Source organism: Pararge aegeria, chromosome 15, assembly GCF_905163445.1.
Source record: "Pararge aegeria chromosome 15, ilParAegt1.1, whole genome shotgun sequence".
Taxonomy (NCBI): domain Eukaryota; kingdom Metazoa; phylum Arthropoda; class Insecta; order Lepidoptera; family Nymphalidae; genus Pararge; species Pararge aegeria.
The window spans coordinates 17680401-17692470 of NC_053194.1; the positions used below are offsets into that span (position 1 = coordinate 17680401).

The following is a 12070-nucleotide window of genomic DNA, read 5'->3' on the forward strand; positions in this document are numbered from 1 at the left end:
TATTAGTCGTGTATACGGATTCTGTATGCTGTTAATTCTGTGATGATATACATAGTGTCATAAATTTGCGTTTTTTTTATTTTCAATCCAGGGCGAGTTGTCTGATGGGAACCCTTTCGAAGAGCTTCGTTATCTCGGCGACGATTTGCGTGATGATCGCCTTCACGATGGGCGGGGCTACCTCTTGGAAAATTCGGTGCCAGTTCTCATTGGCGAACTTGTGGACAGCGTCAGCTGGAATATTAAAAAAAAATATATAGATAAAATTATCAATGGAAGTTCAACCTCAGGATAAATATAATTCCATTGAGTAAACAAAAAATAAGAGTCGTCTACCTCCCGGTTTGTTCTGGGATGATGGCAAGAGACCAGACGGTATGACTATAGTACCGGCGTCGATGGGGCGTGCGCTGGAGTTGGATGCGACCTGCATTGAGACGTTAGCAGCTTCTCACTTACCGAGTACGTCCTAAGAAGCTACCGAATCTGCTCAAATGCTTAAGCGCCGTAAATACTCCGTTATTTATAATGACTACGTTTTTGCGGCGCTTGCTTTTGAGACTCTGGGCCACGGATTTCAAACACGAAAATTTTATTAGCATCGTGTCCCAAAAATCGGTCTTGAACACTGACCCAAGAGCTAGCACTTATTTAGCCCAACGGCTAAGTCTAGCAATTCAAAGCGGCAATAGCGCCAGCATTTTGGGTACCATGCCCATAAGTGAACAGTTAGACGGCTTATATTTTTCGTAAATATTAATTTAGAAAGTAAAATTTCTTTAGGCGCGACTAGGGACTAACTCAGATTTTTTTCTGACGGAAGTAACGCTTACGTCAGACGTCTGTGTAGTTTCCGCTATTTAAACATAATAATTTGGATTGGTCGTCAGTATATGTCATATACTCCACGCTTCTTGACCTATACGCCAGCTAGTGGCAAATGTCATAATCAATTAGAATTATTTATTTCCAATATCTTTAAACGGATCAGTTATGAAAAGCACAGTGAATGAAACAGTTTAAAAAAAAAAAAATTAAATTGCAAAGTTTTTAAATAATTTAAAAAAAAATTTTGTTATTGATATTTCCCGTCGCTCATGTATTTTCCTATCGTTTAGGTAAACTGGAAGAGATCACTTTTAGTGATAAGGTGACCTTTTGCCTCAATTTTTTTTATATATATTCTTGATTTATCCTATACTACGAAATAAAGATGTTTAAATAAATAAATATAAATATAGTGCATGTGGGAATTTGAAGTAGAAAATCGGCCGCGATGGAGACACTCCGTAAATAAAAAAGTATCGGAGTTTGAAGTTAAAAGGCGCGCAGAGCAAGATGCTAGGCGTAATGAGATAAAGGCCAGACCATCGCCGGCCATATAATACAATATAATTGGTTGAGTACTGACGTGCTGTCAATGTGATCGCACATTTAAAACATTTAAAACATGACACGATTCCCACAGCTGGAAAATATTTGTGTGATGAACAGGAATGTTTTTCAGTGTCTGGGTGTTTATATGTATTCTATGAGTATATTATTCATAAAAAAATATTCATCAGTCATCTTAGCGCCCATAACACAGGCTATGCTTACTTTGGGCCTAGATGGCGATGTGTGTATTGTCGTAGTATATTTATTTATTTTTTATTTATAGATGCACTAACTAAAATCGAGGATTCTTAAAGGCCATTCTCACTTTCTCCAACACATGCCAATAGTGCCCGGACGATTTCTGTCACAAAAAGCTACTAAAACGCTGACACAAATGGCCCTGGGGCTGACGTACACATGTCCTTGTTGCCCTGGAACAGGTTCTGGAACTGGTACAGGACGCGCTGGGTGGCATCCGCGTTGTGCTGCCAGCTTCTGACCGTCCAGTACCGCTCGCCGCCCGCCACCCGCTCACCCACCTGCATCGTCACCGTCACCTGGATCTCCTCTGGAAAAGTATGAAAATAGCGTGACTGTCCCAATAGTTGAAATTGACAATGTTTTATTCATGTAGACCTTATCACAGGCACTCATGAAGCGTTCATACATTTGACATGTTAGTGTTACCACTCATGTTAACAAACTGCCTTCGTTAACTTAAAACTAAAGCAAAGGTTCCAAACGCGTTCCCTGTTCTAAGAAGAGCTCACAACAAACTTAGTCAGGTATTTTTTTGTTATCACCATCACCATGACTAGACATCAGTTGTTTACCACTTGTAGCATTAAGTGTGAACTTAACTTGGTAAAACATTAAAAACTGTTGGCAACAGTAAAGGATAAACTTTTCTAAACCGCTGTATGTTCTTACGTAGTCTAATCTTGTATCTGCCCTGTCCCTGAATGGGCAGCATTAGCAGCTTCCCCCCCAGCGAGTAGTCGCCGACCAGCTCCACGTGGCAAGACAGGGTAAGAGAGGTTTCGTAGCTGCTTCTGCGCCTGAAACACAAATTTTGTTCACACAATTTATTGTAAAGATGTGCTGCTAAACGATGCAGCGTTCCGATACGATGTTGCATAAAAACCGATAAGGCGATACTCCCTAACAGGTTAGACCACTAACATCTTAGACTGCATCACCACTTACCTTAACTTGTGGTGCAATAACAAAAAATTGGCAGTGTGTTGGTGCTCATCGTTTGAAAAATCTAATACCCAACCAATCTTGTTAATCAAACCCTGGACCTTTGATCCGATGTTGAAAATGCTTATTAATGAACCAACGAGGCCGTTCAAACTCACGCTACATACCCATTATGTGACAGTTTCATAAACTCCCATGGAAAACACAATGGGCCATTTGTAGCAATCCATTGTTTTTATTTACAAAGTGTAAAAGAATTACTAAATAACATTGACGGATGCATAAGTATATTTCAAAAGGAATCATCCTGTATAAATATTAAATCAAAAGAAGCGTATTTATTTTCCCACACAAACTAGTTCAAAACATCGTAAGTGTTTACTTATGGCAACCCTATTGAAGATAAAAGACCGACACGCGCATAGGAACTACGCTACGCTATGCTTACCTAATAAAGAGACAGGAGTTACATGATTTTAATTTTGCATGTGATGTTCCGGCTGTATCATATTACTTTCAATAAATATATATATATATATATAAATATATACTACGACAATACACACATCGCCATCTAGCCCCAAAGTAAGCGTATCTTGTGTTAAGGGTACTGAGATAGCTGATGAATATTATTTAATGAATATAATACACATAAATACTTATAATATATAGATAAACACCCAGCCACTGAAAAACAATCATGTTCATCACACAAACATTTTCCAGTTGTGGGAATCGAACCCACGACCTTGGCCTCAGAAAGCAGAGTCGCTGCCCACTGCGCCACTCGGCCGTCATAAAATAAAAACTATGGCAGTGGTTTACTCAAAAATTATTAGGTTTTCGGTTTCACAGATCAGTTTCAGAGATACTGCATAATGTACCTCTAAAGACTGTATAGTATTATTTCGGTGTTCTTTTACAACTTGTATATTTTTTACATTTTAGCTCAGAGTACTATGATGTAAATTGTATAATTATAACAATAATTGTGTGAAAAAGAGACAATTTACTAGCGAGCATAATACTTCATGATGTTAGTATAAAAACTGTAGAGCAGATATTTATTCTAAATTGTCTAGTTATTAAAATATCCATGATTTAAAGAGTTAAGTTTGCAGTACGCAGACTACCACAACCCCCGCGAGTTGGCGTGAGCCGCAACACCAAGAACCATCTATCTATATATATAAGAGAGAAAGTGTATGGGTATGTTCCGTATAGGCTCCAAAACGGCTGGACCGATTTCAATGAAACTTTCAGGGAATCTCCGGATTAACCTGGCGAGTAATCCTGTAATGTCCTATAGTTTGGTGATGATCGGAGCACTCCTATATTTGAACTGTCAAACTGTCAAATACAGCTTTTATTTACTATGTTGATATTCTATTGTTGGGTGTACATGGGTGTAGATAATGATCTTCACTCGCTCGAGAAGAGAATAAAAGAGAATGAATACGGAGAGAAATAAATGATTTAATATATTATGAGACTTAAATTAAAAAATTTATGATGTAAGTTTATTGTTTAAATAAAATAAAGCGAAGTGGGCTGGGTATGCTAGTTCATTATAAAGATTAATTAATAATTCCTATAGTCCGCATAATAATGTCCGCGTAATTTCCTATAGTCCGCGAAAAGCAGTAGAATCTGTCAGTCATCACCACAGTATTAAGAACATTCAAAAACCGTGACGTGACTAATAATAACGTTTAATTCGGATGAAACTCCAAAGCTACAACAATTAATTATTTACTATTTTATAATATAAAATTGGCCAAACTTATAAGGTAATCTCCTAATTAAGGTAAGCAACTGCTGAGTTTCTTGCCGGCTTCTTTTCGGTAGAATCTGTTTTCCGAACCGGTGGTAGAGTCACTACACACAGGCAGACTTGACGTTTCAAAAGTGCTTATATTAGGCCTACTTGAAATAAATGAATTTTGAATTTTACGGGTGTTCTTAAGCACTTGGTGTGTGTACCCACCCTGTGATCTTTAAAGGGTTTTCCCCATTTGTTGCTTAATATTGAAGCCACTCCAAAAAAAAACCACTCCACTTTAGAACGGTTTCTCGAACGAACACTTCATACCATTTGGCAGTTTATAGTAATTATTTTACCTCTAATGTTCTAAATGTTCACCATAAAATAGGAAAATGGGAAAAAAGTTTGTGAGCTAGCAACTTTCCGCGGGTGTGAAGTGAGACGTGCGCGGAGCGTTTTTACTGTTTTCGGTCACAATAATGGGTGAATGAAAAATCATAAGCAAGTTTGTTCTTACCCGGACGAGCTGTCTTAAAAAGTTCTATTCTTAAGGAAGCTTATAGATTATTTAACATCACGTTACTACCGTATTAATAGCAGAAGAATCATTGACGACGCATTATGTTGCGGCCCTTTGGTGCAGTGTGTATGTGTACTTGCATCCGGTGTCACGGTATTATTCATTTTAACGCGATAATTAATGTCTATTAGCATGTCTATAATGCCAAAGCCAGACACGCATCGAGGCATATCGTTCAGCCATTTTGTTTATCATAATAATAATTATTATTATGTTCAAGTTAATACTGATTTAGTAGTAATAAGAAATAATTGGTTTGTTACTGGTTCCTGAACTTAGACTAGATTTTAATAATTGTTTTATAGATGTTATAGCTAACCAAATTAATAAAAAAGTAATTGTCAAGTAACAAGTTATTTACTAAATTAGTATCGCCATAAGTTTTCATCGACATTTAGATATTAGTAACACAAATCGTAGATAACTTTAACGCTTTAGAAGTAAACGTTGGTAGAAATCTCACATTAAGCAGTCTTCTTCCAAGCAAACTTATCATTAAGAAATTCATCAATATTCTGTAACCTCTGAATGACTTTAGTACCTTTCACAAGCAATATGCAATCGTTACTCTTGTTAATTGCTGTCCCTATATACATAATATATAAGCGATATTATATACGTAAAAACAGTCTCAGAAGACTATGTAGATTTTACTGATTTTGGATATGTAAAAAAATCTGTGATTGGAAAAGCGTTGTTTAATTAAGCTCTACATTTCTACCTCTCTATTAAGAGGAGAGGGTGAGGCGGCTAGTGTCGTGCAGATAAATAATTATCTGACTATAACAATGCTGTTATAGTCAGATAATTTGTCAACCTCACTGTGCCATTCCATAGTAATAGAATAGAAACAGCCGTACATGATGCGACATGAACTTTAATTTGCTATAATACGAGGCAATTGCACAAATCTGTGGGGCGTAATTTATAAATTATAATCCGTACTAATATCACAAATGCGACAATGTGTCTGTTTGTTTGTTGTTTCGTTTTCCTACAGCTATTAGGCTCGTCCATATATATAGACAATTCTATGAATCCAAAAAAGTATATGGCAACTTGGAGAACTCTCAGAAGCGGGGAAGAACGATGAATTTGTAGTGTGAGGAGATACTTAGACGTTCTGACCACTTCGGATGGAGATTTTTTTAGTAATAGGTTACAGTTTAGGACATTTTATCTGTTGTGACTGTAGCACATTTGTTACAGCGATGTAACTGTAAAATTGATTGAGAATTTCTTAATGACAAGGTTGCTTAGAAGGATACGGCTCCGCTTTCATCTCTCACAAGATAGAAAAATTAATGATCAAATGTAAAATATTAATAGCTGATGTTGGAAAAGCGCGACTGCTGAGTTTCTTGCCGGCTTCTTCTCGGTAGAATCTGCCTTCCGGACCGGTGGTAGCGTCACTACAAATAGGCAGGCTTGACGTTTTAAAAAAAAATATATTAGGCCTACTTGAAATAAGCGAATTTTGATTTCGAATTTGTATTTAAATCTACCACCAGTTTGAAAAATTTTAGTTGGAATCGAATAGTGATACAGTCTAAGATAATAGCGGACTAACCTATTACACGAATGTCTTAGTCGGTAGCCACAACTGAAGCCCGAAAGAACAGACAAAGAAAATTCAGAAAGTATAAATTCCCAAAAAGACTCTTAAAAGAACCCAGGACCTCGCTATTATACGACCACAGCTCTTATTACTTCGTCAAGAAGGTTGATAACTATCTATGTTCAGTGCGTGTAGCGTGTGCGGTGACTTTTTGATCCGAAACGTTGTCGCTGACTGTAGGCCTTAAAAGAACGCACAGATTCTTTTAGCGGGCGATGGAGAGATCAAGGAATGAGGAGTTCCGTAGAAGAACTTGAGTTGCCGACATAACTCAGCAAGTCGCGAAGCTATAATGGCTATAATGGCAACGAGGGTCACATAGCTCGAAGAACTGATGTTTTTTTGGATCTGGAATGGTGACCTTGCACCCGTAAACGCAGCGTTGGAAGACCCCGAAGAGGTGAATACATTTCTAAAACGAGACCCGCTGGACCAAAGAAACACAGATTTATGGTATTTGGAACCCTACAAAAGACCTATGGCCAGCGGGAGACGTTTTTTTTTACTTCTACACTTTATGTATACAGCACTGAAAGAAACACACATGGACAGGCAAAGAAAGAAACTTAAATAGAAGGACATTAAGCTTTATCAGCTTTATCGCTTAGTTCCGATCTCTTCCAGGCTCACGATATTGTGTATAATTGACTTACGCGATGTCAGCCACACGGCAGTTTCGCAGCCCCTTGACTATGGTGTTGGTGAACTGCATGGTCAGCCCCGCCTGCCCCGCGTCCACGCGCGCCACGTGCATGGGGTCCAACGGCTGCATGCCTAGCGCTGGCACGCCGCCCGCCACCACCGCCACGGCGCGTTGGGCGGAGCGCAACAGGCAGGCGCGGTCCCGCGAGTAGCAAGGCTCTATGAAAGACGCTGCGGACAATCGGACCCACATGAGCACATTGTTGGCCAATTGCAACATCCATATTAATATTATATATGCGAATGTGTTTTTGTCTGTATTAGAATAGAACCTCCTCCTTTTTGAAGGAATTTGGTACAATAAACGTTATCATTTTAGGAATAGTTCCGTTCTTTTGTTAGCACTATCAATGCTTAACACTGTGATCTTACATGTGGAGATCCGGGCAGGGAAATTTGATTTTATTTATGTATCGGAAGTTTCCCTGGTCTGGATTATGCCATTTCACCATTTCTGTCCGTCTGTCACCAGACTGTATGTTATTATGTGTATTGTGATAGTTAGACAGTTGAAATCTTTACAGATGATGCAATTCTGTTACCACAATAACAAGTACTAAAAACAGATCAATTAAATATTTACGGTGGCTTATAGATAATGGTACGGAACACTACGAGCACGAGCCAACTTGCACTTGGCCGGTTTTTATTTGGAGTGTTAATTCCTTAAGAAATCGAATGTACACACATATACACACAAACTCGTACATTCATACCTAAACCCTGAAAACAATACGTAGTTATTAAAAATCTGTCTATGTTTTTGAATGAATTTTGTTATACTTGTTTCCTTATAAAGATCCTAAATGAATATTAATGAATAACACAAATTTACTTTACCCTGTACGTAGAATATACTTCTGTGATATAATAGCACATAAAATACTATTTGATTGTTATATTTTTCAGCAAAGACCTTGGGAATATCTGCCGGAAGTTTGCCTTGTTCTTTTGTTTTTATTCATCTCCATAAATATCCTACATCCATCAAATTTTATTAATGCGGAAGTTTGTAAGGATGGCCATTATTATATTATACACAACTTATTACTGAACTTATAACAATAATGCCCGTTTTCAGTAAACGGACAAGGCAATGCCTAAGTAAGTAACTCCTAATCTAAGAAGATTTCTAGGCATACATTTACCAATCGATTTTAACTAGGCAACTCTTGTCTATGCTTTTGGCACAAGGTGTGGTATTCTGAGTTTGTATTCATATTTTTCAAACACACAGGTTAAAATCTTGACGGTTCCGACTTTTTAATATTTACCAAAAAAAGTAAAATTGAGTTGCATTTATTTTATCAGCCATTAGACCAACGAGGCATTCTTATAATACTAAGGAACTTATATATCTCTTTAAATTAACATACTATCAGCATATAATACATATGCTAATATGAGGAAAATTATTGAACTAACCATTAACAATTAGAAAAATACTGGCTAGCAGTTTTCCGCGAATTCTGTTTTCCCGTTTCCTGCTGCCTAGACGATTATTAAATTAAGCTTAATTTGCCATACTCCGCGAACAACAGGAGAATCTGTATGGTGTAATTTATAATTTCTTCAATCCGTATACTCCACACCAAAAAGATCCTCGGCAATGTTTCCTTTACGCATGTTTCGTTCCGAAACCGGAGCATCCTCAGGACATGTTGACTTTACAATGAATAATTGTTTAAATTACATATTGTTAATCTTAATTTTCATAATATTTTATAGATTTCTGAAAAGTAACGCCTGCCTCTATCCAATATTACTGGTAAAGTTCACGACCTGCTTGTAAAAGTCTCGTCCAAATCCAAGTGTTTCGCTACAGTCTTACGACTGGCACGTGCCAGACGCTGCTTGCACCACTTAAAGAAACGGTCCTGACTGTAGCTCGACAGTTGGGTAACAATCATTGTAAGTAATCATTGTGAGTCATTGTAAGTAATAAAACATATTTGACTAAAGTAAAAATATGAAAAGCGAAAAAAGAATACAAAAAACAAATGAAATAGATAAAAATATAAAAACTAAAAAAACAGGACTACGTTCAGAATTTTGAGTTCTCAAAGTCCTGAACGTAGCAGGTCAAATTCCCTTCCTTTTTTATCGTGGGGAAATCCTTAAGGATATATATATATATATATATATGGATAGCACCGCGCCACGGGGAGGCACGGTTATTATGTTGGACCCGTAACGACTAAAATACCCGACAGTGTTCCAACAAGTCGCCTGCTGGCTGGGCCACGGGAACGCTTTCGCGACCCAGCTAGTGGCGAGATCAAATCCCCTCGAGCAACTTATCGAGTTAGCAAAGATGCATTGGCGGTACGTCTTTGTCGATAGAGATATCTATAATTCCCCAGTCCAGACTACAGAAAATTCAGACGTTATAAAATTAAATGTTATCCTTTCCGGGGATGGAACCAGAACCATCCGAGATCGAATACCACGGGTTTAACTACTGCGCCAGGGAAGTTGACAAAATCACTTGTGCCCGATGTCCAGTTAACAGTGTAGGTTTTGCTACACGGCGGTGGGAACCGAGTTCGACACCCGGCGCGCACCTCTAACTTAACAAAGTAATGTACTTATTAATTTTTTTATTTATCATTTACTAAAACAGTGTATAAAAATTTAGGGAGGAAACTAGTCTGCCATTCCACACTCGGCGATTAAGCCATATAAGATTAATATCTATTACTTGATCACGTAATAATAATCGTCACCAAATAAAGCTCATGACGGCTTAAGGGCTAAAGGTCCAAAGCTATTGTTTTATTCATGGTGGATGAAGTAACTGGCCTTAGCAAAATATAATTCGGCGATATTCCGGCTTTACGGTGAGTCTCTTTTAGAAAATGAAGAGGAAACGTATTCCCCTATTTCCTCCCCGGACCTAAACCTCTCTCAACCTGAGATAAGTTATGTAGAGGGCCGTTCATGGGTTGATAATGATAGTGATGATGCAGAAAAATGTGAAATGTTGGTGCTTACCATATTGACAGCTCACGGAGACATAAAACACGACACTGAAAACAATAAGCACCTTCATTTTGGAGCGATCTATTTACGGTCCAACATAAACACTACTGATAATAAACTCATCACATACAATTTATATAATATCGTAGGCTCAGATAACATAATGGGCGGCTTAACCGCAAGCCTTCTGACGTCAGGGAAGAATCCTCTAGATTCATAATCATCAATAATTACTATCCCACCGCTGGGCAAAGGTTTATAGAGATTAATAAGCACGATCCACGCGATGCGGGTTAGTGAGCCTAGATAATGGGTAAAAATTCCACGTAAACAACTAAAACTATGCATATTAACGTCCCACTGCGAGGCACAGGCTTATCAGGGGATGATTGTAGAGCGAAGGCCTACCACGCAGTTACAAAGCAAGTTAGTGGGCTTTAACAATAACCGGGACCGATGGACACCAACACCTAATTTTCCCCTAAATTCCAGACATACATTTTCATTAAGTCTGGAGAATTATTTTTTGGCAATTTATCTTGGTCCCCCTCGTACCACTGTACCCTGCTTGTGCCTCATAAGTATAAAATATCTGTTGGAAAATATATATTTTTTTTAATGTATAGACCAGCGTTTCATTGCAATCCATATTAGGTAGGCGATGATAGGTAGTGATACGGATCAATGTGTGTGCTTGCCTAGAGGATACCAATACCGGGTATTCTGGAAGATTTTTTAACTACGTACCGGTACAGACTCTATACGTGCGACGTGCAGCCAATCAGTTGAAGCGCATTTTAGCAAGTGTCTTGTGATTGGTTGAGCGCAGGTCGCAAACTTGAACGCCGCTAAAGACGCAGGTTGAAGGAACGGTGTGGACTTGGCTTTGAAATAAATCAAATACTTCCGAGCACACTCTCCAAAATATTTTTTGCAGAATAACACTAATAAATAAAAATAAATATTCTAAGACAACACACAAATCGCCATCTAGCCCCAAAGTAAGCATAACTTGTGTTATGGGTACTAAGATGACTGATGAATATTTTGAAGAATAATATACATAAATACTTTTAATACGCAGATAAACACTGAAAGTGTGGGAATTCCATTTGTGGGAATCCAGTTGTGGGAATCGAACTTACAGCCTTGGAGTCCGAAACCAGGGTCGAAAGGAAACTTAACCACCTACCATTTTAGTAATATATGAGCTATTTGTAATAGAGCTCGTCTGGGAAAGTTCTACCGCCATGCTTATTTCAGCCGACAAAGCAGTGACAAAACAAAAACTGATTGTAAGCAGGCTCCGCTCTCATCTCAAGGTAGAAAATTTAAAAGAATTTAAACAGGCAAATAATGTTGAAAAAGAGCAATCTGCTGAGTTTCTTGTCGGCTCTTCTCGGTGGAGTCTGCCTTCCGAAACGGTGGTAGAGTCAATACAAACAGACTTGACGTTAAACTGGGCCAACTTGAATAAATTTTAGATTTGCAATTGCTGTGATTCGGTCTAAAGGCGGTTGCCAGTGTTATTCCAGGCTCAAGAGGCTTAACACCAACTCCTCAGTTTGATGGACTCAGATGTCACGTTATAAGACGTGTTCCTTGCGTGCTCTGAGAAATTTTACTTTGTTTATAATCGATGTTTTTCCACTTATTATCAGGTGGCTTGGTCCGTTATAATTTATAAATAAGTAAATAAATATACTACGACAATACACACATTGTCACTTAGATCCAAAGTAAGCGTTAGCTTGTGTTATGGGTACTAAGATGACTAATGAATATTTTTATGAATAATATACATAAATAAATAGCAATATACATATAAACACCCAGACACTGG

The 12070-nt window shown here is 38.0% G+C and overlaps 1 protein-coding gene across 1 annotated transcript; it reads right to left on the minus strand.

The window, feature by feature from the left end:
- On the minus strand, positions 1 to 7465 carry LOC120630158 (circadian clock-controlled protein daywake-like). The gene is made up of 4 exons (XM_039899309.1): positions 7197 to 7465; positions 2308 to 2435; positions 1793 to 1945; positions 1 to 234 (listed from the first exon to the last, which is right to left on the minus strand). Exons 1-4 carry the CDS (start codon positions 7463 to 7465, stop codon positions 83 to 85), a joined length of 702 nt encoding a protein of 233 aa, XP_039755243.1. The 3' UTR covers positions 1 to 82.
- Positions 7466 to 12070: the final 4605 nt, after the last annotated feature.

Coding starts and splice junctions, on each gene's coding strand:
- LOC120630158 (XM_039899309.1), bottom strand. CDS start 7,465: ATGTTGCAATTGGCCAACAATGTGCTCATGTGGGTCCGATTGTCCGCA. Junction 2,436..7,196: donor TGCCGTGTGGCTGACATCGC/GTAAGTCAATTA, acceptor TTTGTGTTTCAG/GCGCAGAAGCAGCTACGAAA. Junction 1,946..2,307: donor CAGATACAAGATTAGACTAC/GTAAGAACATAC, acceptor ATACTTTTCCAG/AGGAGATCCAGGTGACGGTG.